General features: G+C 52.4%; 10 protein-coding genes across 10 annotated transcripts; 5 read left to right on the forward strand and 5 right to left on the reverse strand.

Moving 5' to 3' along the window:
• Positions 1-227: 227 nt before the first annotated feature.
• On the forward strand, positions 228-1,797 carry BDW47DRAFT_133166 (zinc finger HIT domain-containing protein; the record flags this gene model as incomplete). The annotated part of the gene is made up of 4 exons (XM_024817763.1): positions 228-314; positions 419-768; positions 805-922; positions 981-1,797. Exons 1-4 carry the CDS (start codon positions 268-270, stop codon positions 1,795-1,797), a joined length of 1,332 nt encoding a protein of 443 aa, XP_024669929.1. The 5' UTR covers positions 228-267.
• Positions 1,798-3,143: 1,346 nt separating this feature from the next.
• On the reverse strand, positions 3,144-5,439 carry BDW47DRAFT_119123 (uncharacterized protein; the record flags this gene model as incomplete). The annotated part of the gene is made up of 4 exons (XM_024815309.1): positions 3,144-3,904; positions 3,952-4,580; positions 5,227-5,262; positions 5,294-5,439. 4 exons carry the CDS (start codon positions 5,437-5,439, stop codon positions 3,144-3,146), a joined length of 1,572 nt encoding a protein of 523 aa, XP_024669930.1.
• A 2,482-nt stretch (positions 5,440-7,921) lies between these two features.
• On the forward strand, positions 7,922-8,887 carry BDW47DRAFT_127662 (glycoside hydrolase family 16 protein; the record flags this gene model as incomplete). The annotated part of the gene is made up of 1 exon (XM_024816748.1): positions 7,922-8,887. One exon carries the CDS (start codon positions 7,922-7,924, stop codon positions 8,885-8,887), a length of 966 nt encoding a protein of 321 aa, XP_024669931.1.
• A 4,234-nt stretch (positions 8,888-13,121) lies between these two features.
• Positions 13,122-15,387, reverse strand: BDW47DRAFT_109475 (PAP2 domain protein). Its single transcript, XM_024813474.1, has 5 exons — positions 15,147-15,387; positions 14,853-15,069; positions 14,027-14,797; positions 13,427-13,890; positions 13,122-13,357 (listed from the first exon to the last, which is right to left on the reverse strand). The coding sequence occupies exons 1-5, from the start codon at positions 15,199-15,201 to the stop codon at positions 13,293-13,295; spliced, it is 1,572 nt and encodes a 523-aa protein (XP_024669932.1). The 5' UTR covers positions 15,202-15,387; the 3' UTR covers positions 13,122-13,292.
• A 770-nt stretch (positions 15,388-16,157) lies between these two features.
• On the forward strand, positions 16,158-17,913 carry BDW47DRAFT_109476 (Rho4-like protein). Its single transcript, XM_024813475.1, has 3 exons — positions 16,158-16,823; positions 16,881-17,084; positions 17,135-17,913. The coding sequence occupies exons 1-3, from the start codon at positions 16,536-16,538 to the stop codon at positions 17,501-17,503; spliced, it is 861 nt and encodes a 286-aa protein (XP_024669933.1). The 5' UTR covers positions 16,158-16,535; the 3' UTR covers positions 17,504-17,913.
• A 71-nt stretch (positions 17,914-17,984) lies between these two features.
• On the reverse strand, positions 17,985-18,445 carry BDW47DRAFT_127666 (DASH complex subunit DAD1; the record flags this gene model as incomplete). Its single annotated transcript, XM_024816749.1, has 3 exons — positions 17,985-18,134; positions 18,221-18,283; positions 18,377-18,445. The coding sequence occupies 3 exons, from the start codon at positions 18,443-18,445 to the stop codon at positions 17,985-17,987; spliced, it is 282 nt and encodes a 93-aa protein (XP_024669934.1).
• A 181-nt stretch (positions 18,446-18,626) lies between these two features.
• BDW47DRAFT_109480 (uncharacterized protein) lies at positions 18,627-19,017 on the forward strand. Its single transcript, XM_024813476.1, has one exon. It carries the CDS (start codon positions 18,667-18,669, stop codon positions 18,910-18,912), a length of 246 nt encoding a protein of 81 aa, XP_024669935.1. The 5' UTR covers positions 18,627-18,666; the 3' UTR covers positions 18,913-19,017.
• Positions 19,018-20,343: 1,326 nt separating this feature from the next.
• Positions 20,344-21,979, forward strand: BDW47DRAFT_109482 (uncharacterized protein). The gene is made up of 2 exons (XM_024813477.1): positions 20,344-20,978; positions 21,034-21,979. Exons 1-2 carry the CDS (start codon positions 20,791-20,793, stop codon positions 21,875-21,877), a joined length of 1,032 nt encoding a protein of 343 aa, XP_024669936.1. The 5' UTR covers positions 20,344-20,790; the 3' UTR covers positions 21,878-21,979.
• A 705-nt stretch (positions 21,980-22,684) lies between these two features.
• Positions 22,685-23,854, reverse strand: BDW47DRAFT_119126 (alpha/beta hydrolase; the record flags this gene model as incomplete). The annotated part of the gene is made up of 3 exons (XM_024815310.1): positions 22,685-23,293; positions 23,347-23,760; positions 23,807-23,854. The coding sequence occupies 3 exons, from the start codon at positions 23,852-23,854 to the stop codon at positions 22,685-22,687; spliced, it is 1,071 nt and encodes a 356-aa protein (XP_024669937.1).
• A 146-nt stretch (positions 23,855-24,000) lies between these two features.
• On the reverse strand, positions 24,001-24,917 carry BDW47DRAFT_119127 (class I SAM-dependent methyltransferase; the record flags this gene model as incomplete). The annotated part of the gene is made up of 2 exons (XM_024815311.1): positions 24,001-24,658; positions 24,706-24,917. The coding sequence occupies 2 exons, from the start codon at positions 24,915-24,917 to the stop codon at positions 24,001-24,003; spliced, it is 870 nt and encodes a 289-aa protein (XP_024669938.1).
• Between the last annotated feature and the right edge of the window lie 223 nt (positions 24,918-25,140).

Consider the following 25,140-nt stretch of genomic DNA (forward strand, 5'->3'; position numbering starts at 1 on the left):
TTTGATGAGATCGTGTAGTCATTCTCTAATGCGACCAAACTAACACCTTGAATATTTGCGTCTGGCTCACTCTGTTACTCTCAGCAGTCGGGCCTATCTGTAGTGAGAGCCTCTGATGCATGGATGTATATGCCTCAGGCACCTACCTTATCGATAAGCCGACCCAGATTTTCTCTGATTCTCATCGCAAACCACTTCACCTCGATCGACCATCCTAACCATTCTCTCCTACCTCTCTTCCACGGACCCACTACACAATTCAACGAAATGTCCACCGAAGAAGACTCCCTCCTAACAGACCTCTGCACCATCTGGTCCGTCTCCCCTCTCTCCAAAATCGACCCAAACCAGCATCAATCATATCAACTACACCCTCCTATGAAATACACTAACTCAACCTCTGGATTATAAATAACAGTCACATCCACCCCCCCAAATACCGCTGTCCCCGCTGCAGCACCCGAACGTGCTCCCTCCCCTGCTCCAAGCGCCACAAACTCTGGTCGCAATGCTCCGGCGTCCGCGACCCAGCCGCCTACCTGCGCCGCGCCGACCTCGCCACCCCGTCTGCTTTTGATCGCGACTTCAACTTCTTGACTGGTATTGAGCGGGGTTTGGAACGCGCTGAGAGGGATGTTGATCGGAGGGATCTGGCGGCCCCGGCTGTGCCGTCTGGGGTTGATCCTGCTGTTGTGGGGTTGGATGGGGAGGGGGAGGCAGTAGAAGGGGGGGATGCGAAGCGGAGGAGGGTGGGTGATCATGCATTCGGTGGTGGTGGTGGTGGTGGTGGCAGTGGACGGGTAGCACTCGCGAAAGGCGAAGGTGCGTTTTTAAATAATGCGAAGAACGCCGGCGTGGTTGTGATTAGGGCGCCGAAGGGGTTGAGCCGGCGGAGGGAGAATGCTTCGAAGTGGAATACACGGTTCGTCTTGATTATCTGGAGATGTGGACGGACATCGCTAATATGGATATCGACGCAGACATAAATGCCTCAACTGGCTCGTTGAATGGTTCGCCCCGTGCCATCCTACGGAGACGGAAAGGAGGAAACTGCGCCATGTGATGGAGTCGACTGCGCTGGCGGATGCTTATAATCAGGCTTATCCGCTGTCCAAGGAGGAGAGGGATGCACGGGCGGTTCCGACGGATGACGACTCGTCTGTACAGATTCAACACCAGGAGGGGGAGGCAGAGGGGCAGGATGTATCGTCGGAGACAGTGGATGTTCCTGCGCGGGTAGAACCTCATGCTAGTGAACCTACTACTACGCCTGCCCCTACTACTGCTCATACTCCTGCTGTTACTTCTACCCTTGCCGCTACGCCTACAGATATCGATACAGCTACAGCCCCCGCTCCAACGACAGCAGCTCCAGCACCACCAACCCAAAAAACCCCAACAACAAACCGCGAAATCCACCTCTACCTGCACCGTCCCCGCACACCCACCAAACACCCCGTTCTCATCCCGCTGTCTGCAACGTCATCGCTAGCAGCAGCGCTCAAAGATCACACTGTTCTTGAGTTTCCTACTATTTACGCCCTGCCTTATTCGCCTGAGCGTCTGTCTGGGGGTGGGGAGGATGGGGATTCTCTGCCGTTTGTGTTGGAGGAGGTGTTTTTGAGGGAGAATCCTGATTTGCGGCTTCAGCCTGAGGTTGAAGCTGAGGTTGAGAATGGGAGTGGGAGTGGGAGTGGTGAGGGGGGAGAAGACGGGGAAGCCGATCTGGGAAACATCGACGAAGGAACTGTTGTGGAGATGTTGCAGAAGGATTTACTGGTTCCTGCTGATTCTTAGTGATTGGGGGGTTGATTTGTAAATATGCATATATATGGAGTATGTTGTCTAATGATGGATGTGTTGGTCTGTTCTGATCTGTGTACGGTTTGGCTGCGTCTGGTTTGAAATGTCTGGTTTGGACTGCACTGGCTAAGTATAGGGTATAGGTCGAGTGAGAGTATAGATGTAACTACTTGTGAGCGTATCCTCCATGCCATGGCTTAATGGATGGATGGATATACGAATTTACCTTGATCATACCCCTTGCTTACCCTTTGCAACGCTTACCGTGTATCGATGGTCTATCGATGTCTATCGAGGAGAGGGAGGGTAGATCGAGAGGAGTAGTAGGACTAGATCGGACACCGACTAGGAGCGGCTCACGATATCCGAATACGACGATCGATGGAGATTGGAAGACGGTCTGTCTAGGTAGGTTAATATCACTGCTCATTGTTCACTAAATCAAAACCAACACCAGCCCGAACAGAAATCACTAAACGCTAATACAATGCTAAGTACGATGACAAAATCAACAGGGTATCTTATAACTATCCGTGCGCCTTCCGTGCTGTCAAACAGCAATGCTTGTCCGGGCTTGAAATGCGAAGGCTGACCATCTGTCTGCTGGTAGACGCTTGGTCGTTCCTATCGTACATGATAGGATAAGTGGACGATCCGAAGATCGACGAGCTCGTTTGGAGCTCGATTTCGAGGCGATGACCTCCTGCGAACGCTTGTGCGATAGCGGAAGATGGGCATTGGGCCCTCACCGACCTCGTTGTGGGCTTTGTATGTCACAACGGCAGTGTGATATGCACGTCTTGACATGGTAACCAGGTGTCAGACATCTGACAGGCAACCATGAACGTGCATGGCTCATCAGGCGAACCTGAAGAGCGGTAAAATCATGGGTACACCATGACCAGTCGACAGAACTGGCATGGTGACCCAATAATCTGGTCGTGTTCACAACCAGAGCATAAGGCTGCATAAGTAGCCATACGATGACAAAAAGGTCCTTCATCCGACGCCGTATCAGGCAGGTCGTTTGTTCCGTCTTCTGTCCAGAAAATACTGGGGCCACTGCAAGGTGCCATCCTCCTCGAGCACTGGCACCAAGGTGATTGGTGCGCGGGTGGTACGGCCTAGCGTGAAAACAGTATTGAGAAAGTCTGCCCTCGTCCTGCGCCGTCCAGACCACGAGGGTCCGGACGCGCCGTGGACTCGGTGGGCGACATGTTCAACCATGCCGACTGGCTGCGCTTCAATTGAGTCTGTCCCATTCCAAGGCGTGCAGCAACCACTGCACCAAAATACCACATCAGTATTTGGTCAGGCTTGAGGTGACTGATATCCTCCGTTCACCCCGACGCACTTGTCGTCTCGGACGCGGTATCGGGCAGGTCATTCTCTTCCGTCCTCTCCGTGCGGGCCGACGAAGGAGATACGATCTCGGTCGGAACGGTGTTGGGATAGGTCTGCACCTCGTCGTCCTGGGCGCCGTCCAGACCGTGGTCCGGACGCGCCGGCCGGGACTCGGTGGGCGACATATTCATCCGTTCCGACCGGCTGGGCTTCAGTTGGATCCGTCCCCGTTCGAGGGCACGCAGCAATGTGCCGACTTCCTCCGAGACCAGGCCGCGGATCTTGCTCATGGCATCGTCCGACACTTCCGAGTGGGCGTTCCACCCCAGCTTGTCGGATTCCTCCGAGGTCAACGATTTACACTCCAGGGACGGGCCCGTGACCAACCGGTGCAACCGGGTGGGCGACACGTGGTTGGGACGCCGGGGCATCTTGACGGGCTTGTGCTTGGAGCTCGAGTTCGAGGCGGCGTCCTCCTGCTGACGCTTGGGCGGCCGCGAGGGGAGATGGGCATTGGGGCCCTCACCGACCTCGTTGCGGATCTTGTAGTACACTAGACCCAAGGTGGCTGCGAGGGCCTGGTGGGCGGCTTCGGGATACATGCGGACGGCTTCCGCACGCGTCAGGTTGGACGCACAATCGCTCGAATCACTCGAGTCGCTGTCACTGGCGAACATAGGTTCGGTCTGGTGCATTCGACCCCAGAATTGATACCCTTCGAGCTGGTAAAAGTCGGCCAACTGGACCAAGCGATCGACTATTGATGTTAGACAGGCCGGAAGGAGCATCCACCAAGTGACTTACGACGACTGCGTTTCTTGAGACACCAGAACCGCCAGACGGTCCGGGGGAAATACTGAGGCCACTGCAAGGTGCCATCCTCTTCGACGACGGGCACCGACGTGATGGGGGCGTGGGTGGTATGAGCTAAAGAGTTGAACCGGACGCGTTCCGAGTGCCTCATGCGAGACTCGATCAGGGAAAACCGGTCAAAAACGGAATTCAAGTGGCGGGAGGTCTCATGCTGCAGGGTGATGAGGTCGGTCCGCAGTTGGCTGACGGTGGCGTGCAGCTTGCTGACCTCGACGCGAGAGGCGCAGACGTCGGACTGCAAATGCTCGAGGTCGGACAGGATCTGGTCGACATTCTTGGAGAGGCGGTCGACATCGCTACGCAGGAAGACGATTTCGTTGCCGGACTGGCCGACCGAGGATTTGAGCTGGAAGACGCCGGCTTTCAGTAGATCGACATCGGTACGCAGGGCCACCACATTCAAGTCGATGCGGGTGGAGTTGGAGCGGTGGGCCTCGAATTCACGACGGACGTGCGAGTCCTCGCGGTTCCGTCGCTCGACGTAGCCGTCTTTGGTGAGGACGGCGGAGCGAAGTTCGAGCACGCGGGAGTCGAGGAGGGTGAGACGGTCGTGGAGATGGCTGATGGCGGGGTCGGAGAGGGCGATGGTCGGGGGGGTAGTTTCATGAGGGAGCGAGAGTCGAGGCGAGGACATGGGGATGGACATGCTCGACGTCCGCGAGAGACTTCGTTCGAGGGTGGTGGTCATGGTGATCTTTGGAGAGTGGTGGGGGATCCAATCGCATAACGGGGACTAGACGAGTTCAACACAATGGGGGCTCCATTTTGGCGATAATTTGGTGATGAATGATGTAAATGGGGAAGGTTTGGAGATGGTTGTAGTATGGTTGGGGGTTGGCAGTTGATGGTTGTAAAGTGAGGTGGAAGAGGGAGAGAGAGAGAAAGAAAGGGAGAAAAGAGAAAAGGTGGGAAGAGCGAGACGACCCACTTCTGGCTGGTGGTCAGACGGACGACGGACTAGGTCGGTGGTGGGTTTGTTGTTCCCCTCCCTTGTGCACCCAACCCCTTTTCACGCCTCCATCCAGCGATATTATAATGAGGAAAATTGCACAAAATAGATAAAACTCTGAAGATATCGTTTATTGCTTTTGAATAATAATCAAAAGAATCATCATGAAGAATATCAGGATCTCTCCAGAGGGAAAATAAATGATGGTATCGAGTATCTGAATACATGACCGGACCGTAATATATACACCACCATACCTGCAGCTAGCAGCTTGGCGCCACGGGGCATCCTTGCTGACCCCTATTAAGCCAATCCGGTCATTACCTCTGCCACCCAGTAGGGCCGGATTGGCGCCCTAAAATAGCCGTGGCGTCACCGAGTGCGGCCTTGCTGACGGTTTTCCATACCAGACGGTAATCAATGGGTTTTGAAACCTGGATCCGATACGGCCCAACTGGAACCTCAGGCATCTCTCCTTCCAGCGAAGACTCCACTATAGAACGATGGAGTATTCCTGGTAGATAATCAGGTCCAATTTGAGTGTGGTCCCTGGTCTTTCCAAATAATAATAATAATAATAAATAATAAATAATAAATAGTAAATAATAAATATGATAAAATAAGCACGGCCATATATAAGGGTCTCCTATCTACCCACCGACATCCGTTCGGTCGCGGTGGGCCCGACAAACGATCGGTGGTCCGGAAATCGTTCTGGGGGGGCCCACTTATAGATCGTTCATCCAGACGACTCCATACCATGGTCACCCTCTTCACCATCCACAGTAACTAATTATGCCCTGAATCAGATAAATCAAATTCCGAACCCAAGATCAATCCGATGGAGCGGATTCTTTGTCCTTCGAGTCGAAAGTATATCCCCGCAATGCGAGATCCTGGAGGTGGTCGGAGGGTTTGTATACCATCTCCATCATCCAGTCCTGGAAGCCCTTTGGCGTCGGAGGATAATTCGCGGTTGTAGTTGGTTCTGAACTACAGAGCCAAGTCAGATCGGTACATTCAACCAAAGCAAAAATTAGATGCGTACTGCTACTGCAAAAGAGTGAAGACAAGCTGTTCGCACATCGATCCCAGCAAGACTCTCATGCGGTGCATCTAATGTCATGGATGCCGGAGCACGATGACAAGCACCGACAGAATACGTCCCAGATTCGGTCTGGATGGATAGTCCGTCGATCCCGCTCCAGCCGTCAATGCCGTGAATTCTGACGGCGTGGAGGTCTCGATCAAATGACACGGCTTCAACGGGAATTCAACTAAATAGATTCACTAATTCCCTCTCCTGTTCAGGGTAGGACTGCGCGTAACACTCCTCAGTAAAGATCTGGTGGCTCTATAGTAATCTAGTACTGTCTTTTATCAGAAGAGTCTCTGTAAATGAAGGGGCGGTCTCATGGTCCCAGCTCAGGTCTCGAAATTTTAATGCCTAGCATCTGTTAAGTATCTCCATATTAAATACAGGAGAGTATACTTACATCACAAATAATCTAAATCTTTTGATACGTCTCTCTTAGGCTGAGCCCCTGCCAACTGTGAGTGATGGAAGGATAACCAAGCCACAGTGAACTGCTATACTTGATACTCTGAACACCCAGAGTATTTACTGCTATCTTGATCTTGTCTGTCAGACTAGAAATATTTGCTGTCTGGACATGTTTAATCCTGTGGCCGCAGAATATGCTTGATTCCATTAAAACAAAACTAATCCCACAAATGTAATATTTGTTATTTAGTATAATATTGCAAGCTTTGCTCTTCTCAGTATAATCTAGAATATCCATGAAACTCTTATACAAACTAAACAAATGGCTGACTGCCTGGAGAGGAGCCTGTGAATCAAGTGTAAGGATTAACAGGAGTTATTTACCCAGTAAAGGGACCAATCTGTGATATCCTATTTGATTCGGCTGCAAAAGCGAATCGGTGTTTTCTGGCGGATGAAGGAATTTTAGAGGTCTTATCGTTTCACAAGGGCCTAGGCAAACTGAAAAAGCATTATCTTGATGATCTGTTCTCAATCCACGAACTCATATAAGAAATCAAGAAAATGATAAAGCTCCTACTCGAAGGGTTTGTTGTCATATCATGTCCAAACGCCCTCTCTCGGTCCGGCTGAAGGGCCTGGCAAAGATTGAATGTCTGATGAGGCCCAATATAAGACCCAAAAACTCCGTTAACAGACCACGACACGATATATGGATCAGAAAGACCTCAGTCGAGTTCGCCGACTATGTTCTGTGAGACTTCTCGATTCTTGCGCGAAGAGGTTTTTATCATAACGGAGACAGCCCATGTCAATAATGCTGTCTTGTAGAAGAACTGTTGCAGTTAGACAATGCCAGAAGGATATCGGGGCAGAATTGCACCTGTCTGGAAGTCCAACGTCCAGGCCGCCCAGGATACCCCGCTAAGACAAATCATACACTGGCGTGAAGCGTTCATCATACCCGTAGAATGGTTGACTCGATTGATGGACGCGTTGAGAGGATTATTGATGGATGATATTACGGAGTGCGCTCGCTGTCTAATATTTGCCAAGATTGTACAACAGATCCATGACGAATTTTCTAAATGCATGTCTCGCTACCTTGGCCTTTCAATGAGTATACATCTACAGAAATATAGTATACAGATTCTATAACTACAGATACCTACAGTGTATCAACATTTTGGTAGACTAGTATCAATGACCTTTGAAATGCACTCATACACTAGTAGAACAACAGCCAGAAAGTATAAAAAGTATACGAATGCGCCTTCCATCTCATCCTGACGTCGTCACTACAGCATACTGATCCTATCTCTCAACCTCTTCCAATCTTCCAACTCATCCAAATCTCTATCCACTCACCGTCGTTACGAATACAGCACATCAATATCATATCGACTAGTATCAATCAAATCAAACAAAACAACCACCAGAAACACACAATGAAGCCGCACCTCTCCGTCCTCCTCCCCTTAACCCTAATTCTCCCTCTATCAACCAGCTCTCCTCTCGCGCAACACCCACCTCCACCTCCACCATGCACCTGCTACAGCCTCACCTCAGCAGACACCCCCTTCATCTTCACCCACAATGAGATCTGGGACTTTCGCGCGCAGCCCCTCCCCCAACCACAAGACCAACAACAACAACAACAACAACAACCCACCCTCCTCTCCCAAACCCCCCTCGTCTCCTCCTGGCGTCCCCAAACCTGGCACCGCCCCCCATCAGGCCGCGCCATCTCCCCCATGCACAACGAAGACGCCAACGTCTTCCTGACCCCCCACCCAGACGCCCCCGCCCCAGCAACAACCCTCATGCTCCGCGCCACCCGCCACGCAGACCACACCTCCACAGCGGAGATCGAGTCCACCATCGACTCCATCAAGCACTGCTCGCTGCGTGTGCGGATGCGTCTCGTCAATCTGTCCCCCACGCCTGGACCTGTTCCACCGGGCGTCTGCGCCGGCCTCTTCATCTATAACTCCGCTACCTCAGAATCCGACATCGAGATCCTCACCCACGACCCCCTGACCATGGCCCACTACGCTAATCAACCTGACTATGACCCCGTCACGGACGCCATCATTCCCGGCTCGATGGTCATCGTCCCTGACTTGCCTCGGCCGTGGACGGAGTGGTCTACCCACAGGCTGGACTGGGTCCCGGGCGAATCAGCCTGGTATGCGGATGGGAAGCTCGTCGCGAGGCTGGCCTACGGCGTTATGCAGACTGAGGGACGACCTATCTTGAATCTTTGGAGTGATGGGGGTGGCTGGACGGGTGATATGCCTGTGGGAAGTAGTGTCGGGATGGCGATTGAGTGGGTGCAGTTGGCGTATAATTTGACTACGGATGCTGTGGGACAGTGCGAGACTGTTTGTGATGTGGAGCAGATGGGGGTTTGATTTTATTTTCTTGTTGGTTTGCTTTTACTGGTGTTTTCCTGTGTTTACTTGGTTTATTGGTTATTATTGACACTGTCTACCACTCGCTCGTCTAATGGTACCTAGGATATGCCTAGAGTATACGTAATATCAACAAAGGCAGTCAAATAATGTACTCCATAACCGATGCATCATCTAACCATGTAATGCTGTAATGCTGCTGTGTATGCTATGCTCGCTTGCTGTTCGCTGTCATGCATGCCAGGTTCATCTGGCGGGTATCACTCAAGACATCAATATCAACCGGAAAAACAGAAGACAACAGAACGCCGCCCGCTATTCCTGTGCTTGCCTGTCACTCTGGCGTTGATGATATCAACGCCGGGACGAGGCTGAAAATAAAACAGTAAAAGGAAAAACAAAAACCACCCGAAAGAAATTTCAAACAATGAAAACAGAAAAAAGAAAAAAGAAAGAAAAAACAAAAAACAAAAAAACTACATCAACACCTCCCCCTCAAGGAGAGGGTCAAACTCCCCCTCGAACCCCCCATTCATCAGCTCCGCCACTATCTTCCGGCGCAACAGGGGGGTGTCTGTTGCGCCGTAAGACAGTGGCTCCAGCCCCACCGCCACGGCCTTGGCCGTCGACAGGAGGAACACCCCGCAGTCGCTGCCGTTGTCCTGCTGGGGCGACCGCGACGGCAGGACACGCCACTCGGACTGCACGAACGAGTCCCCCAACTCGCCTCGGAGCCAGGTCTGCACGGTCGCGACGTGCCGTGCAGACAGGGCCCCGAGGGAGTCGAAGTGCTCGATCGTGTGGTCCGAGGGCTTGACCAAGATCAGTGTCCAGTGGTGCTGGTGGTGGACAGGTACGAAGACCGTGTCCACCTCCAGCAGCGACTGGCCGCCGATCTTGGCCCGCGTGGCCCACCGCCGCACCGACGCGTATCCCTTCTCTCGAAGGTTCGAGAAGAAGAAGGAATTGAACGCGTGGAAACGGGGCTTGTCGTGCCGCCCTGCGTTGTTGTGCGTCCGTCGGAGATAGTCGACGATCAGCCCCAGGTATGCGTTGATGACTTCGTCGTTCAGCCACTCCATGGGTGTGAAGCATGTTGCCAGGTCTTTCTTGGTGAGCGGGTCTCCCGATAGCGTGGTGGCAATCTTGCGGCTAGCTGGCCCCGACATGGCTTCCTGCACGCGCGTGTTCCATTTGGCGGAGAGGGGGCGCACAGCAGGTCCCTCTGGGCGAATGCGCCGGGGACGCTGCTTGCGTCGCTCCTCCTCCTCCATCTGTTTCCATTCATCGGCGTAGATGGAATCGGTGCGGCCGGGGGGCAGTGGCTTGGGAGTGGGGTAGAACAGACTGACGGCGGAGACGGCGCGTCCGAGGGGGAACTCGACCGGCGTGTCCCATGGGTCGTGGATAGGCTCTTCTTCCTCTTCTGCCTGCACTTCGACCGATTTTTGCTGGATTTGTACCGGTTCGATAGATGGTTCCACGGGGGGAACATTTTCTTTCCCTTCTTCGGAGATCGTCTCGCGGTCCTCCTTTCCAGGGGCCCTGCGATTCTCCTTGTCAGGCAGGTTGGTAGTGGGTGAGCAGTGCAGGTACGGAGCAAGGTCGGGGATGAGGATCGACTCGTGGCCGACTTCGGTCGAGAGTGGGCTGGCAAAATGGACCTTTTTCGGTTTGGACTTTGCATCGGCGGTTTCGGCGGACTGGCGGCGGGAGCTGTCGAACTGATGGCGTGGGAGGTTCTGCAATGGTTCAGGGTTCTCTGGCTGAGACGGACGTTCACTCTTGATACCAAGGATCTCATTGGCATCGTACTTGCCGGTGCGAATCTGCTCCTGCAGGATTCTCACCCGACGGGCCTGTTCACGGACCTCTGGACGATGTCGCACGGAGCGTCCCATGTCAGGGGTCACACCGGGGGCCCTGTTGGACCTCGCTCGGGGACTCACTCTGACTCCTTTGTTGATGCTGGAACGCATGGTCTGGCGGAGAATATCCTGCCCGGGGGAGCGATTGGCAATACGGCTCTGTCGAGAGGCATTTGTTGAGGTTCTGAGGGCGGACTTGCGGGGTGGTGGAAGGTTGGCGGATGACGGTGCCGCGCGAGCAGGAGATGGAGACGCTCCATAGCGTGGAACGTCCAGAGTCAACGAGGGGAAGGGGAGTTCCTGCGGGGCTGCGCGTCCGCGGTCAATGTGCCACTGGCGATCGAGGATTCGTCGTCGCTGCTCTTCTGGGAGTGCACGAATGGTGGTACGGTTGGGGGAGGCCGCGCGGATGGGACGCCGTCTCAAACGGTGATACGCGTCTTGCGCATAGGCGCCGGCATACTCAAGATACGCATAGGCAGTGCGCGCCGTGTTCCCCATTACTTTGAACAGTTCGTGGTTGAGGGTGCGCAGTTGATCTACGTAGCCCTGCAAGGCCCCCAAGGGGCCGCCGCCCATGGGGTTTGCGGGTGCATTATCGGCGTCGGGATGGTGCATGTTGACGTCGGCTTCGGCTCCCATATGAATGTCTGGAGTAGGCGCGGGGAGTGCACCGGACATGAGGGGCTCAAATGCCTCCTCGGGGCCAGTGCGCGCGGCTTCTGGGAAGTAACCGGGAATGTGGTATTCAGGAGCGGCGAGGGTCTGGGCGGCATGGGTCGGAATGGCAGAGGAATGGATAGTAGTAGCCTGCATAGCAGTAGCCTGCGCAGTGCCGGCGGCGATAGGCTGGGTGTGCGCCGCACGGACGGCGAGATCGCCCTGGCTGGGTTCGGTGGTGGCGGCAGCCTCAACTTGGCTCTCGTTCGCGGTGGCCGACAGCGGGAACGCGTCCAGACCCACACGACGATATTTGGTAACCGACGGGGGCGTAGGCGGGGTCGACTGGGACGGATCGACGAGTTTGGGATCTTCGGTGGCCTCCGGGTCCATGGATCTCTTGCGGGGAGTGACGGACGCAGCCGACGTGGTCGACTCGAAACTATGGGTCTGATCGCTGAAGGGGTTGCTCAACAGGCTATTGAAAGACGAGTCACGCGTGGTGGGCTCAGCAGCTTCGGTGGCCGCTCCAGGCAAGGCCTGGAAGTTGTGCAGATGGAGACCATTGTTGACAAGTCCGACGCCGGTCGCGCGGTTCTGGGCGAGTGAGGTCGGCTTGCTGTTATTGGCGAATGGATTGGCGCTGGTGTTGGACGGCAAGTGGTAGTTGCTGGGAAGCGAGTCCAGGTTGAAACTACTAAAATTCCATCTGCGAGGGGCGGTGTTGGCGAAGGAGCCCGCTTTCTTAGACTTGAGCATTGTCGCTGGGATCGAAGAAGCGGCCTTGATGCGAGCCGACCTGGGCGAAAAGCGCTGCGAGGGTTTGACGAACGTGGACCGAGTCGTAGGAGGCATCGGCTTGCCATCGACGCGAACGCACAGCGGGCCTGGTCCTCCAGACTTGTTCTTATTGCGCGGGCCGTAGGACGCGAGGGAATAAAGAGGCGCGTTGGAGGGAGGGGAGTGAAGGCGGAGGGCGGATGCGGAGGATCGAGACAGTCCGGGAGCGACGATGGGACTGATGTCCATGGGATCACCTGGCTGATTCTGCGGTCCCTGAGACGCGTCGGGAGAATAGTCTTGCAAGGAAATGTCCATGGCTTCGTCGGCCATGTTGGGCTGCTGGACGGAAACGATCCCGGACATTGTCGATGCGGTGGGTAAGCTAGAGCTTATTTGAGTGTCTGAAAGGTTTGAAAGATGCTTTGACGCTGGGTTGGAGGTAGAACTAGGGGTTTCGAAGCGAAGTACTGAATACCAGCGAGGAAAACAGTGGGCGAGGAAGAAGAGAAGAAAGAGAGAGGACAGAAGGAAGAAGAAAAGTGGGAAAAGTGGGAAATCAAAACAAAAGTCCAGGCACTGAGGGGTCATGGGTGAATTTGCATGGTTGTCATAGAAATGACAACATTCGTTGCTAAAAGAGGAAACTCCATGAGTGACCACGGCGAGTGAGCACAATATTGGAGTGAATGCGCGAGATTGTCGCAACGCGGGTTGAGGTTGGAAGATGGATGGATGAATGAAGAAAGTCGGCGTTGAGCGAGCGAAGTGAATGAACGGTGGAGGATCCGGGTCTTGTCTGTTTCGGGACTAGCGTCCTGGAGCGGCCTCCCCATACTGATACTGATGGACCTGGATCCAGCACCGGTTGATACGACACAATTCATATAAATAAACAATAGAATCCAACTGATCATCTAGGTTACATTCATTCGTGCAGCGACATTCTGGCCGTCAGCCTGGTCATCCCCTTCATATCTCTATATACAAAAAGCCGGCTATGGTACAAAACTGCGCAGCTCAGCCTGCTGAACTAAAGAAAGATCAAGTAAGGAAAACAGGATAGTAAAAGGGGGAGTATCAGGATTGACTATCCACTACGGCACGAGACCGGCCATGTCAAAGATTAGAGGGGCAACCTCGATGACCACCCACCCGATACCTATAAAGCAATCAGCGATTGAACAATGACCGAAGATGAAAGAGAACAAAGACAAAGAGGGGGACATACCACTATAAACCACCAACTTGGTCACCACCTCGACATCATACCGCACCCGCGGGCGCTTGATCTGAGCAAACACCTCCTCCTCGTTTGGCTCCTCCGGCTCCAGAGGCGGAAACGGTTCCGTCAGGGGTGGAGGAGACGTGCCCACGCCGCCGCCGGGAGGTACGCGCGGACTGCCCGTGCCCATCATATTCTCGTATTCGTTTAATCTGGACGGGATCCGCGACATTCCCGCCGGCGACACGCGATCAATGTCGTTAGCCACCGGGGCCCGGTTGCCAGACAGACTCTCCCGTCGACGCTTCTCTCGGTAGGCCAGGGTTTCGTACGCGTCGGCTTCGGACTGAGGGCCAACCGAGATCGCCCGTCGTCGGGGATGGCGGATATTTGTGAGGATGGATGGGATTTCGGAAAAGTTCGGGAGGAGGTCGTGGTCTTTGAGCTGCGCGGGGACCCGGGTGTATTGCCTGGAGAGTCAGTCGGACAACCAAAGAAAGAAAGGAAGGAAGGAAGAAACAAAGAAACAAAGAAAGAAACGAAAAAAGAAAGAAGGAAGGAAAAGAAAGGGAAAGAAAAGACAAGGTAAAAAGTAATCAAACTTACGAAGCTTGAGTGAAGAACCGGCGAGGCAGAATCAGGCCCAACTTCTCCAACCCCCGGAAGACGGGAGGGAGGACCCGGAGCAAGAAGGGCTTGGTGAATCCCCGCCAGACGAAGAGCAGCAGCACGCCCAGCAGCAGCCGCAGGACACTCTTCATCAGCCCCAACTCCTCCAAGCGATCGATCTGCGCGGGCGGATACAGCCCGTCCCACTCTATGTTCAATTTCGCCACGTGCCAACAGCCCAACTGCACCCCGATCATCACCCCCGCAAAGGAAACACTGTCATCGAAACAGGGGCAATCGTCGGCGGGCTCCGGGTGAAGCCGGACGAGAGCCAGGATGACTAGCACCACGACGAACACCTGGGTCCCGTTGGCCGACATCGAAAACCCGTCGATCGCATACCCGTAGAAACTCTGCACGAACGCGAGCAAAGCTCCGATCGCACAGCCCACGATGACATCCGAGAATCCATGCATTCCGCAATACAGGCGACCCAAGACGATGGAGGAGACGTAAAGGTAGGTGACGCCCTGCAAGAATAGGTTCAGGCGGGTATCGAGGGTGGAATCAGACGAGCCCAGCATGGCCAGGGCGTACACGGCGACCGAGACGGCGTTGGTGGAGTGCGTCGAGGGAAAGCCATATTCGAGGGCGGCAGAGCCAGACATGCTGATGCGCTGCAACGGGGGGGAGAGCGGGCGCGGCAGACAGAGCAGATCCTTGATGAATCCACTGAAGAACACCCCAGACGCGAGGAGGCGAGTCATCCTGGGCAATCATTCCGTTAGCGGAGAGTGTCTAGGACACGGGCCGACGGACGTACGCTCGACCGAGATCGGGATAACCGCTCCAGAAGAACAGCGGCAGGAAGACCATGAAGAAAGTATGGGTGCCCAGATTGGCGGTAAAGGCGAAGTACGAATCCAGCGTCGGCGTGCGGACCTTCTCCTGGACCCACGCCAGGTAGGGGGTCTCATAGCGAACGAGCGGAAGGAGTTTCTGTCGTGGCCAGTACCGCCAGGCGGGGAGTTGGTTGCGGTCTGGGACGCCCGGTCAGTTAGCCAGCGCGCCCATCGTGGCCTCGTTCTCGCCTCATTGCCACAGCAGTGCTTCTTACAGTGATTCAGGCTTCGAAGCCCAGCATCAGGACGGCCATTTGCCCCTTTGGACATGCTGGAATCGGGGATCAGGAACGCGGCGCAATGACGGGTTTCTCCATAGGACAGCGGGATTGGACGGGGCACTGGGAGATGACCAGAAGCCTCAATCAGGAATTAGAGAGGAGGAGGGAGACGTCCAATCCACAAGTTGGACACGGAAGAACCAAAGTAATCCTAGATGACGGCGCGATGAGAAACCCGAGGACGAGGATCAGGGGTGTACCAGAACGTCGACGGAGAAGGATGAAAAGAAAGTAAGAAAGTCGTTGTTCCGCGGCATTGAGGCTTAGTCATACTGAGTGATCGTGCTTATTGATTAGTATACAATTACCTTGGAAAACAAACGATAGATTCTAGAATATAGAATGATGTATGATAGTATATCAGAATCTTAATCTTTAATACAAGTCAATTGCTCTCTCAGATATTTCTGATCATGTTTCTCATGTTGAGGCAAAACGGAGATGTTAAGTCATGCGAGTGCATTACATTCAGTGCTTGTCGGCTACAATATATATCTGTATATCCCTGCCTCGGTAAGGCTTCACCTCTTGTACTCCGTAGTCAGTGATCAAGGACAGACCGGGCGAGCTGAATATCGCCTCAACATCCAATAATCCTACACACGATGGAGACTACACCCACTAGTCCTATGATCCATCCCCGTCCTGATGACCACGAGCCAAGCCTGGATCCCGACGTGGACAATGCCCCATCCGATCGACTGGAGCATTGCGGCACCACGACCAGATCGATCGGACTATTGGTTGTGAAGTGCTAGACACCAGCCCCAAGTGTCCCACCATGACTAAAAGAATGGTCAAGATTCAACCACAAGAGGGCAGATCCAATGGGCAACTCATCATCACAGCCACCTATAAATAAGTCTGGCGTCATGGTGGCCGGCGTTGCCATGGCAGCGCATCGGCCCGTAAACACGATCCGCCCGATGGAATCCCATGAAGAGGAGGAAAGACAGCGAGTCCACCACTCTCGCCTCCTCCATTGCCAAAGTCGATTCGGCGTCCTGATCGCCCGATCTCCTCTTCCCGTCTTCTTAGCCTTCCTCTTTCCTTCATCTCTCTTCTCACTCTCCTCTCTGACACCATCTCATTGTTTGGCCATCGCAGAAGCATCCCGCATTGCAGCACGTTCTTGCCACCACGTTCCGCAAGAAGTCGAAACAATCGATTATAGAACACAAAAAACAAAAGAAAATCAACCGCTGCAATAATTCGGTGGATCTGGAAGGATAAATCCCCATCCGGTACTCACCAACACTTATATCTCCGGAGTCTATTGCATACCACGTTCGCCGTTTGAACTGTCTTGCGGTCAGCCACCCTATGTCAGGAACCATGTATGACGACCAATATTATGCGGCCTCGCGTCGCCACTCTCTCGTCACTCCCCCACCCTCGATGACGCCGCGACACACTCGTGGTCGCAGCCAGAGTGTCCGAGTGAGCAATGGGACGGCTAGCACCAACACCAGCGTGTCCAGCGGCAAGATGTCTGAGAACACCAACATTACGCAGCCACCCGCCTATTCGAAGAAGTTTGTCGTGGTGGGTGACGGGGGCTGTGGCAAAACATGTCTGTTGATCAGTTATTCCCAAGGATACTTTCCAGAGGTAGGACCCCCCGGTTGTCAAGATTGTGAAGATGAGGAGAAAGTGCTGACGGTCTAGAAATACGTCCCGACCGTCTTCGAAAACTACATCACGCAGACCATCCACCGCCCGTCCGGGAAATCCGTCGAGTTAGCCCTCTGGGATACTGCTGGCCAGGAAGAGTACGACCGACTGCGCCCGCTCTCCTACCCCGAGACGGACCTCCTGTTTGTGTGTTTTGCGATCGATTGCCCAGCTTCTTTGGAGAATGTGATGGATAAGGTAAATATTCACCCTCTACCGCCAAAGTCAGAGATCTAACCCAGAGACAGTGGTACCCGGAAGTCCTCCATTTCTGCCCAACAACACCCATCATCCTCGTGGGGTTGAAGTGCGACCTGAGAGATAAGCGGACGTGCATCGAGCTCCTCAAGACCCAAGGCCTGACACCGGTGTCGCCAGAGCAGGGCCAGGCCGTCGCGCAGAGAATGAACGCCTCTTACATCGAGTGCAGCAGCAAGGAGATGCGGGGCGTGCACGGGGTCTTCGACATGGCCGTCGACACAGTCGTCTCCACGGAGGAGCAAGGCTGGGAAGACCACCGGCAGAGCTTCAGCGCCCACGGCACAACGACAGGTGGACGCAAGATGGGCGGCGGCCGATCGAAGAAGGTCAAGAAGCGCACCTGCAAGATCCTGTGATGTGGACCTTTTCTTTTTATGATGTTTTCGATATGACATTGCCGACTCAACAGCCTGGATGCTTTGACGGTATACTATTCCACGATCCAGCGTGAACGTGGGGATGACTTAAGTGACCATTCACGTTTCCTTTCTGTTTCTGCTTTTGGGACGGCGGCTTTTTCTCTTCTTCTTGATTTATTCCCTCAATTGCTTGTTCTTGTTATACCTTCCCACGACTGTCTCCATACACGACCCTTTCCTAATCCGTTCCTGTTTCTGCTTGGTTTTGGCGATCCACCCGTCCATGCGCAAGCCGATGATGTATGTCTGTTACGAACCAGCAAGCCTTTGCATGCATGGGATGGGTGTTTCCTGGCGCAATGATCCCATGTAATGAGTACAAAATGCCATCATGTTATTTGAGTTCTGCCTGTAGGCAACAAGGGTATCTATCTGATATATGAACGTGTAAACATAATAAAAAGAGAGCACAACATCCTCACGAACTGTGCCTCTCTCCTTCCGACTCATCGTGCCGGCCTTCCTCCTCACGAGACGCCGCAGAGTCCTTCCCTTCTTGCTCCGGTCGCCCCATGAAGTTCTCAAACTGGGACCAGAGAGCCTCGACCGAGCCGAACTCATTCCCGACCTGCATTTGTTAGCCTCCATCATCCATCATTCATCCTCTACCCGCGTTGAACTGATATAGAGACAATCAAGATAGCCAGGCCTTACCGAGATAATACTCTCCAGATTACGATTCAACCGGTTGATATTTTGGAGAACTTGCTCCATGCCCTGGTAGCGTGAGCTTTATTATCCATTTTTGTTATCGGGGGTGATATAGGAAAGACATATATGGAATGAAGATGAAAGAAGAGGAAGACATACCACGGCGATCTCGCGGACGAGGTCCTCGCGCTGCTGTTCGAAGACAGTGGGTGTGGATGATCGGGACATGGTGGGTGGTAATGTTCTTAAATAACAAAATTCTACGAACAGCGCTCACCTGCCTCACTCGGACGTTGCCGCTTTTAACGGGGTGAGCAGGGTGAGTCAGGTGATCAAACCACCCGGCCAAGGTGATTCGCTCACCCTCATCCTTTATACTCACCCTACGCTCACCCATCCCTACTCGATTCTGACGCCGTCTCTTTTTAGTATCCTACGCCAGTGGATAAATGATGCATTGGCGAGATGCAAAAGGTCACTGTGGCAGTGAGAATTTGGCCCACTGCTGCCTACGGTGCTTGATTGTTAAGAAGACCCTCTCTCCCTGTCCTCTCAATGTACCCTGTGAAATTCTCATCTCCTTCTTCTTCACTTACCCCTTATTCTGTGTCTCATACAATCTCTGCAATCATAAAAAACACATGGCACGTTTTATGGGTGCTGTTATTAAGCCAGTTCAAAGAAATTCGACGTGACTATTACTGCACAAGTTTTGACAATGGCCAAAGGAAGAGGGAAACAGAAGATAGACAGACAGGCTGTTGCCAAAGCAAATGGATATATTCGTGGGGCACATCGGGAAAAGGATCAAGTCAGGAACAAGAATCATTATTCGGACGATTCCATTGCTCTTCAGGAGAGGGTCTTAAATGATTCCAGGGTGTAAGCTTGTTAATCCATTCTATGGATTTGATTTCTATTCACTAACGTGTTAAATCTCTAAGATGGGTATCAGAAGATGAGAAAATAGGCGAAGAAGACTGCTTGCAGGAGGGACAGCCCACCCCAGACCTTGCTACAGTGAAAGACTTCTTACGATACTACATCTACTCCACCAATGGGATGCTGACCGTCCGGCCGACAATGTCATCGGTGAAGAATTTCGCTGAGAGGTTTTTTGCCGGATTCACACGTGTTACTAAGTCATCTTTTGACCGAAAAGACACTCACTGATGATGTCTACAAAGTATGTGACACTCGCCTCCAGGATAGGAAGAGAATGGGACTAATAAGGCAATCAGTGGATTTCGAAGTCGCTTGTGAAGGATGAAGTCATCGAGAATAAAAAGAGGCCGAAGCATATGTTCACGCATTGTGATCTGACAAACATACTTGTCTCAGTCTGGACGGATGATGATCCTTTTTTCATCCATGAGCGCCACAGGGTTCAAATGACATTCGCCATCTTGCTATATTGCTATTCAGGTGCCCGAATTGGCACGTTTATTCCGGATACCTCCAAAGCTGAAGAGCGTGGTTTGCGATATGAGGTATCAAATATCTAACTCACCAAGTCTATACGGAACGGCACTTACAATGGTTTAGGATATCGAGCTCTACATTTATCGCAGGCCTGATGGAGAGAAAGAAATCTTTTTTCGCCTCAGTGAGAAATGGGTAAAGAATAACTATGACCCGAAGAATACTGTGTACGACTACCTTATATACTTGTGATAAGTTTTGGTAATACTGACCTGATTCTTCAGTTTCCGCGTGGCGATGAGAGAGCATGGCAAGCTCCGGTTTAATCCAGTCCCCTACTTGCTAGTTTTAGCTTTTGCGGACGGCGCTCTTTTTGACTTGGATTCTCCCGAAGAACTAGAACGTTGGGATCCCGATAACAATGAACCAACTCGACTTCTGTGGAAAACTCATATTGCGAGACAACCGGTTCTACGCATGGTGACAAGATTCGCTGGTGCATCTGAACGCGCTTTGACTCGTGAGACATTCTGCCGTCTATTTAGGAATATTGTTTGCAACGCGGGCTATTGCGAGATAATTACAATCCACAGCTTGCGGCGAGGCCTTGCCAATAGAATTGATAGTAAGTCACGATTTCCTTGCCCAATATCCTGGAAAAAAGACTAATTCCTTGTAGAAGTTGGGACCGAGGCAGAAAGAGGCCAGCTTCTAACCCAACAGGATCCAAATGTGTACGGTCGCAGTTATATCGACAGTACTTCGGCTTTAAGCAGCATGGATGCTTTTCTCGGAGAGAAGATGCGCCTGGACCATAATGAGTATCTTCGGGGAGTTGGTAAATATCGTGAGAAGGGTTATCCTCGATGTTTGCCAGCAGAGAGAGAGCACGCTGTTCAGAACAATCCGATGCTACAGCAGCTCCAATATGAGCTTAAAAACCTGGCCACAGATGAAGGCTCTGATCCATTCGAGATTACCATCACGAAGAAGCGAGAGCAGGCTCTCAGGAATCGACTATGCACTGAAGCTCTGAAAGCTATCGAGAAGAATGGATTCAAAGCCGCCTAGAAGGAAGAATTATTTTGCGAGGAAAGTCAGTCCCGAGCGGAGTGGTACCTAACGATATAGCCGCTTGTCTCTTCAAAGTTATGCCGGAGCGCCAGCGCCTTGCAGAGATGATCCCGTCAGATAAGGTTTTATCTCATCATGAAATGCTCTCTGCAGTCCATGACCTTCTCTCGCTGTGTGTTCGAGACCAGGATGTCTTTTACCGGCCGCGCGAAACGCCAACCGACGGCAAATGTCCGATTAGCAACTGCCGTTTCAAATTAGAGAAGTAAGAAGGCCCTTTGTATGACTTGGATGTACGGGCTGCGCTAATCCATCTTAAGGCTCTCTCGGCCTCGGCGGAGTAATCATATCCAGGATTGCCGACGAAAGGAGCTCTGTCATGCCCTCAGTCGGAAGGAATGCGAACTACAATATTGCTACGAATGTTTCGAGTTCTATTCCCTTGATGAGTGGACAGACCATTGCGACATTCACTTGGCAAATATATCTACCAGGCGGTGCGAAATCGTCACATATTGCCATACGCTGATCCGGCCTGGCCATTGCCCTTTTTGCTTGGGAGACCAATCCCGAGAGTCTCCTAAGCGTATGAGGTATTGGAAGCGAAGCAATGAGCTAAGAACTCACATTGAAGAGCATCTCAAATCTCTACAGGAGTACTCCTGTATTCATCCGATGTGCCAAGAGCAATTCCAAGATGAAATGGGACTTCGCTATCACCTAGCAGATATACATGGCCTGCAGAAGGCTATCTGGGATAGAAGCAAATCGCCGAGAACTGTTTTCGGAGAAAGCCCAGAAAGCCAACTTGACAAACACTTTAAAAGGAATGGGACAAAGCGGAAATTCAATCAGACCGATGATGAGCATTGCAAACCCAAGCGACTATCAAAGAAGGCGAGAGAATCAAATGCAAGCCCCAACAAGACCGGTCAGCGGCAAGATCTACGTGTTGTTCAATGGAAGCCTCCAAACCCGGCCACTTGCTTTAGCGATTCCAAGGGGGACAATGTTCATATAATACAAGACTTGGATTTTGCTGACACAGAACACGCGTCCAAGTATCTCAGGTCTAGTCCCGCCGACGATGTTCACACACACACACTCCGCCGAGGCTCACTTTCTGTGAGTCACCCAGTACTGAAGTGTCGATGGATGGTTTGATAGACCCCCAACTGTTGGAATTTGACGCATCTCAGAAAGGATCGGACTGATATACAAATCATTTTCATGAGGATACGCAAATGGGAGCGTCGTGCATCTAGCTCATTCTCTGTTGAAAGATCGAAGTGGTTGGAATCAGAAGAGAGATTTAGGGTTCGTGTATTCAGTGTCCTTTTTAGCAGCGCTTGGTATCGCTATCCCTTTAGCATGACCAGGCTCAGTCTAGCTGGTGCAGAAAAATAGATATGGTTATTATTCATTCAGTATCATCTAGTTCAACTTTCCGAAGTGGAGGTATCCGAGTTGTGCTTTTAACGAATATCCTGGCGATATAACTGACATCACAGAGCGTGGACAAGGTTCCTCAACAGAGGTGCACCGCTAATCATAAAAACAATAATAGTAGTAGCAAATTAGACTACAGTCAGGTTACTGTCAAGGTGTTGTGCCAGAAAGAGACGGTACCGACAGTAAGAAGGTTAGGGACTATAGTCCAGGTTGTCAGAGCCTCCATAGCAGGCTGCCTCAGGAAGCTATCCATTCGTCGTTCGCTATTCACTGTTTGCCCACAGCGCAGAGATTTCCTCTGCGTATGGGCTCAGAATCCGTTTCCTTTCCTTTCCTTTCCTCTCTATGCTTGATGTTTTCGTTAGATTGCTGTTATGAGTGAACAGCTTCTCCATCATTGTGGTAGATGGCCGGAGCCGAAGTCTGTTCTCATCATGGACGGTTGCATTCTGGGGCACGCCAGAATGTTTAATATGACTATATCCGTGACAAGGCAAGTTCATTCGAGGCTGGACCTGGCTAGACCTTGACAATCAGCTCCGTCTGCTGACTGGGCTCCTCGGCTGCACACAAAAAGCCAATCCCCTCCACGACATCCGCCAACCAGCGCTGGCTCACATCCATGTGCAGAAACCTCCAGAACCCATGCGGTTGCCCTGAATAGAGGTGGATCTTGCTCCGTGTCCCGGAATCCTTCTCCAACAGTCTTTGCCACAGAAACGCTTCGTCACGCAAAGGGTCCCGTCCGCAGATCTGGAAATATGCACGGCCCGGCAGCCCCGAGTGATCCTTGTTCAAGAGGAACGAAATACGGGGATCCGCTGGGTCGCATCCGTATATTTCTTGGATATCGGTCAGTGATTTACGGGTTAGTAATGGGTTCTCGGCATTCTGCTCTAAACTGAGCAGATACTTCTCAGTCCACTCTGGCGGCGTGAGAGGGTACGCCTGTGGCATGAGACAGACAGGAATGGAGATGAAAAGGCCTGTAATGGGTGGTGAGAGCCCTGCATCGCGCGCAGTATATGCGATTACCCCGGCGAAGTTGGCTCCTGATGAAATCCCCCCGACGAGGAAGCCGGCCGTTGCAGGAGACGCATCAAGATAGGTCTCTGCATTTGCAGCGGCCTGTTTCATCTCAGTTAGCTCACCCCGCTGGAAGTTTATAAAGTGAAACGTACCCATTCTGTGGCATCATAGCTGTCATTCACGCCATGCGGAAACGGCCACTTGGGAGCAAGCCGGTACCCCACGTTCAGGACAGCGATGTTCAACTTGATGGCGAGGACGCGGCAGTTCAGGTCGCCACTGTCCAGGTCTCCAAACAGGAATCCCCCTGCATGGAGGTAGATCAGGAGAGGGCGCCCACGGGTTGCTGGCCGGTCCGTTGTGGCGACATAGCTCCGCACGGGAATTTCATAGCCATCCCGAGCGGGGATCGTGAAGTTCGTCACCTTGACTGACTGATCGGTGACATCAATATCATCCGGAATTTGTCGTGGTGGGTTATTTGCTTCGATATCAATGAAGATGCGCTTCCGCTCGACTATACCGACGCGGTCGAGATTGGTGAGTTGGGGATTGGACGCAACAAACTATCCATTATAAGCTATGAAGTATATTCCGACTCAGGGGAACAACCTGGGTCCATTGAGGGCTTATTTCAGAGTATTTCGCGAATTCAGCCATGCTCTACAGGCGATATTCTGTGTAATAACCAGCAAGTGTATAACGAACTGCGTACAGACTGTTTATATATCACCACCAGTGTCAGACCGGGATATCTATTTCCATATCTGGTATTACATCCGCATAGCAGTTCAACAGAGAATGCTCTATACCCTCCGCGCAACAAACCGCTGCTGCTTAATCTGATCACCTCCGTTCCATTGAACCCCGTTACTCCAGGACTCTGATCCATACGGGATCAGCTCCGAAGACACTTCCCATTTCCCGTGAGGATCCGTCTCCCAGATCTCCCGGATTGTCTCCTCGCTGTGATGGTACAGAGACCACCCGCACGCATTCTCCTTGAGAGTGCCTCCCTTGCCAGTCGTCGCCAGATGGCGCCCAAAGACAAGCGAGTTGTTCCCACGCAGCAGCCGGCCCAGCTGTAAAACTATTGCTCTTTGCTGCTCAAAGCTGAACAGATGTAAGAATGAACCCAGGAAGATGATATCGACTTTGCCGCGCCACTCCTGTAGAAAATCTTCGGCGAATACATCTCCGGTTTGGAAATGGGCCTTGAGTCGGTTCTTGTCTTTGAACAGCTGGTGGCCTAGGTCTAGGAATCGCGACTCGGTGTCCACTCCGATCAGGTTCTCCCCTGGTGCGCCGTCATGCACGAGCTTGCGGATATCCTGTCCAAAGCAGCAGCCCAGATCCAGAAATGTCTCGCCGGATTTAATCCGCCTCAGGACTTCGGGATATACTGGCTGCAGGTATGCTGGGAAATCAAGAAAGCGGAACAAACCGATGCAGGGGAACGGCAAGCTGAGCACATCAGACAGGAATCGTTCAATGATAAGCGGGAAACTCACATATCCCAAGCCTGGTCTCTCACCCGGTGGATATGATCCGTGATCTGATCATCGGGAATGCCAGAGTAATCGCGGAATATCTCTCTGGCGATATCGGGGACTCGAGTCAGGGCTGTTTGATACCAGGCGACGTCGCGGCTTGCTTTGGACACGTTGTCATTTTTCCACTCCTCCGCGGGTTGGTTATGAGTTGCGACAGCTGCAGTAGCCATGTTGATATCTTATTCTAGCAGATTCAGTTGAATTCTGGAAGGCGTCGCATTCGGGCTGGCCATGGCGCCTTTTGAGTCTGTCCAAGTGCAACCCCGTCCGGCCCGCGGAGGGATTCTTACTATATTCGACTCCGAGAAACCGTATCTTAACGAAAGTATATGGCATTCGATGACGCTAAATAGGCAATAATATCCCGACTTCGGAGTGCGTTCTCGGGGCCTC

This window comes from Aspergillus candidus, assembly GCF_002847045.1.
Source record: "Aspergillus candidus strain CBS 102.13 unplaced genomic scaffold BDW47scaffold_40, whole genome shotgun sequence".
Classification (NCBI taxonomy): Eukaryota; Fungi; Ascomycota; class Eurotiomycetes; order Eurotiales; family Aspergillaceae; genus Aspergillus; species Aspergillus candidus.

Coding starts and splice junctions, on each gene's coding strand:
- BDW47DRAFT_109475 (XM_024813474.1), bottom strand. CDS start 15,201: ATGTCCAAAGGGGCAAATGGCCGTCCTGATGCTGGGCTTCGAAGCCTG. Junction 14,798..14,852: donor TATCCCGATCTCGGTCGAGC/GTACGTCCGTCG, acceptor ATGATTGCCCAG/GATGACTCGCCTCCTCGCGT. Junction 13,358..13,426: donor CAAGTTGGTGGTTTATAGTG/GTATGTCCCCCT, acceptor ATTGCTTTATAG/GTATCGGGTGGGTGGTCATC.
- BDW47DRAFT_109476 (XM_024813475.1), top strand. CDS start 16,536: ATGTCAGGAACCATGTATGACGACCAATATTATGCGGCCTCGCGTCGC. Junction 16,824..16,880: donor CCCAAGGATACTTTCCAGAG/GTAGGACCCCCC, acceptor CTGACGGTCTAG/AAATACGTCCCGACCGTCTT. Junction 17,085..17,134: donor TGGAGAATGTGATGGATAAG/GTAAATATTCAC, acceptor ACCCAGAGACAG/TGGTACCCGGAAGTCCTCCA.
- BDW47DRAFT_109480 (XM_024813476.1), top strand. CDS start 18,667: ATGATGCATTGGCGAGATGCAAAAGGTCACTGTGGCAGTGAGAATTTG.
- BDW47DRAFT_109482 (XM_024813477.1), top strand. CDS start 20,791: ATGCCGGAGCGCCAGCGCCTTGCAGAGATGATCCCGTCAGATAAGGTT. Junction 20,979..21,033: donor TGCCGTTTCAAATTAGAGAA/GTAAGAAGGCCC, acceptor ATCCATCTTAAG/GCTCTCTCGGCCTCGGCGGA.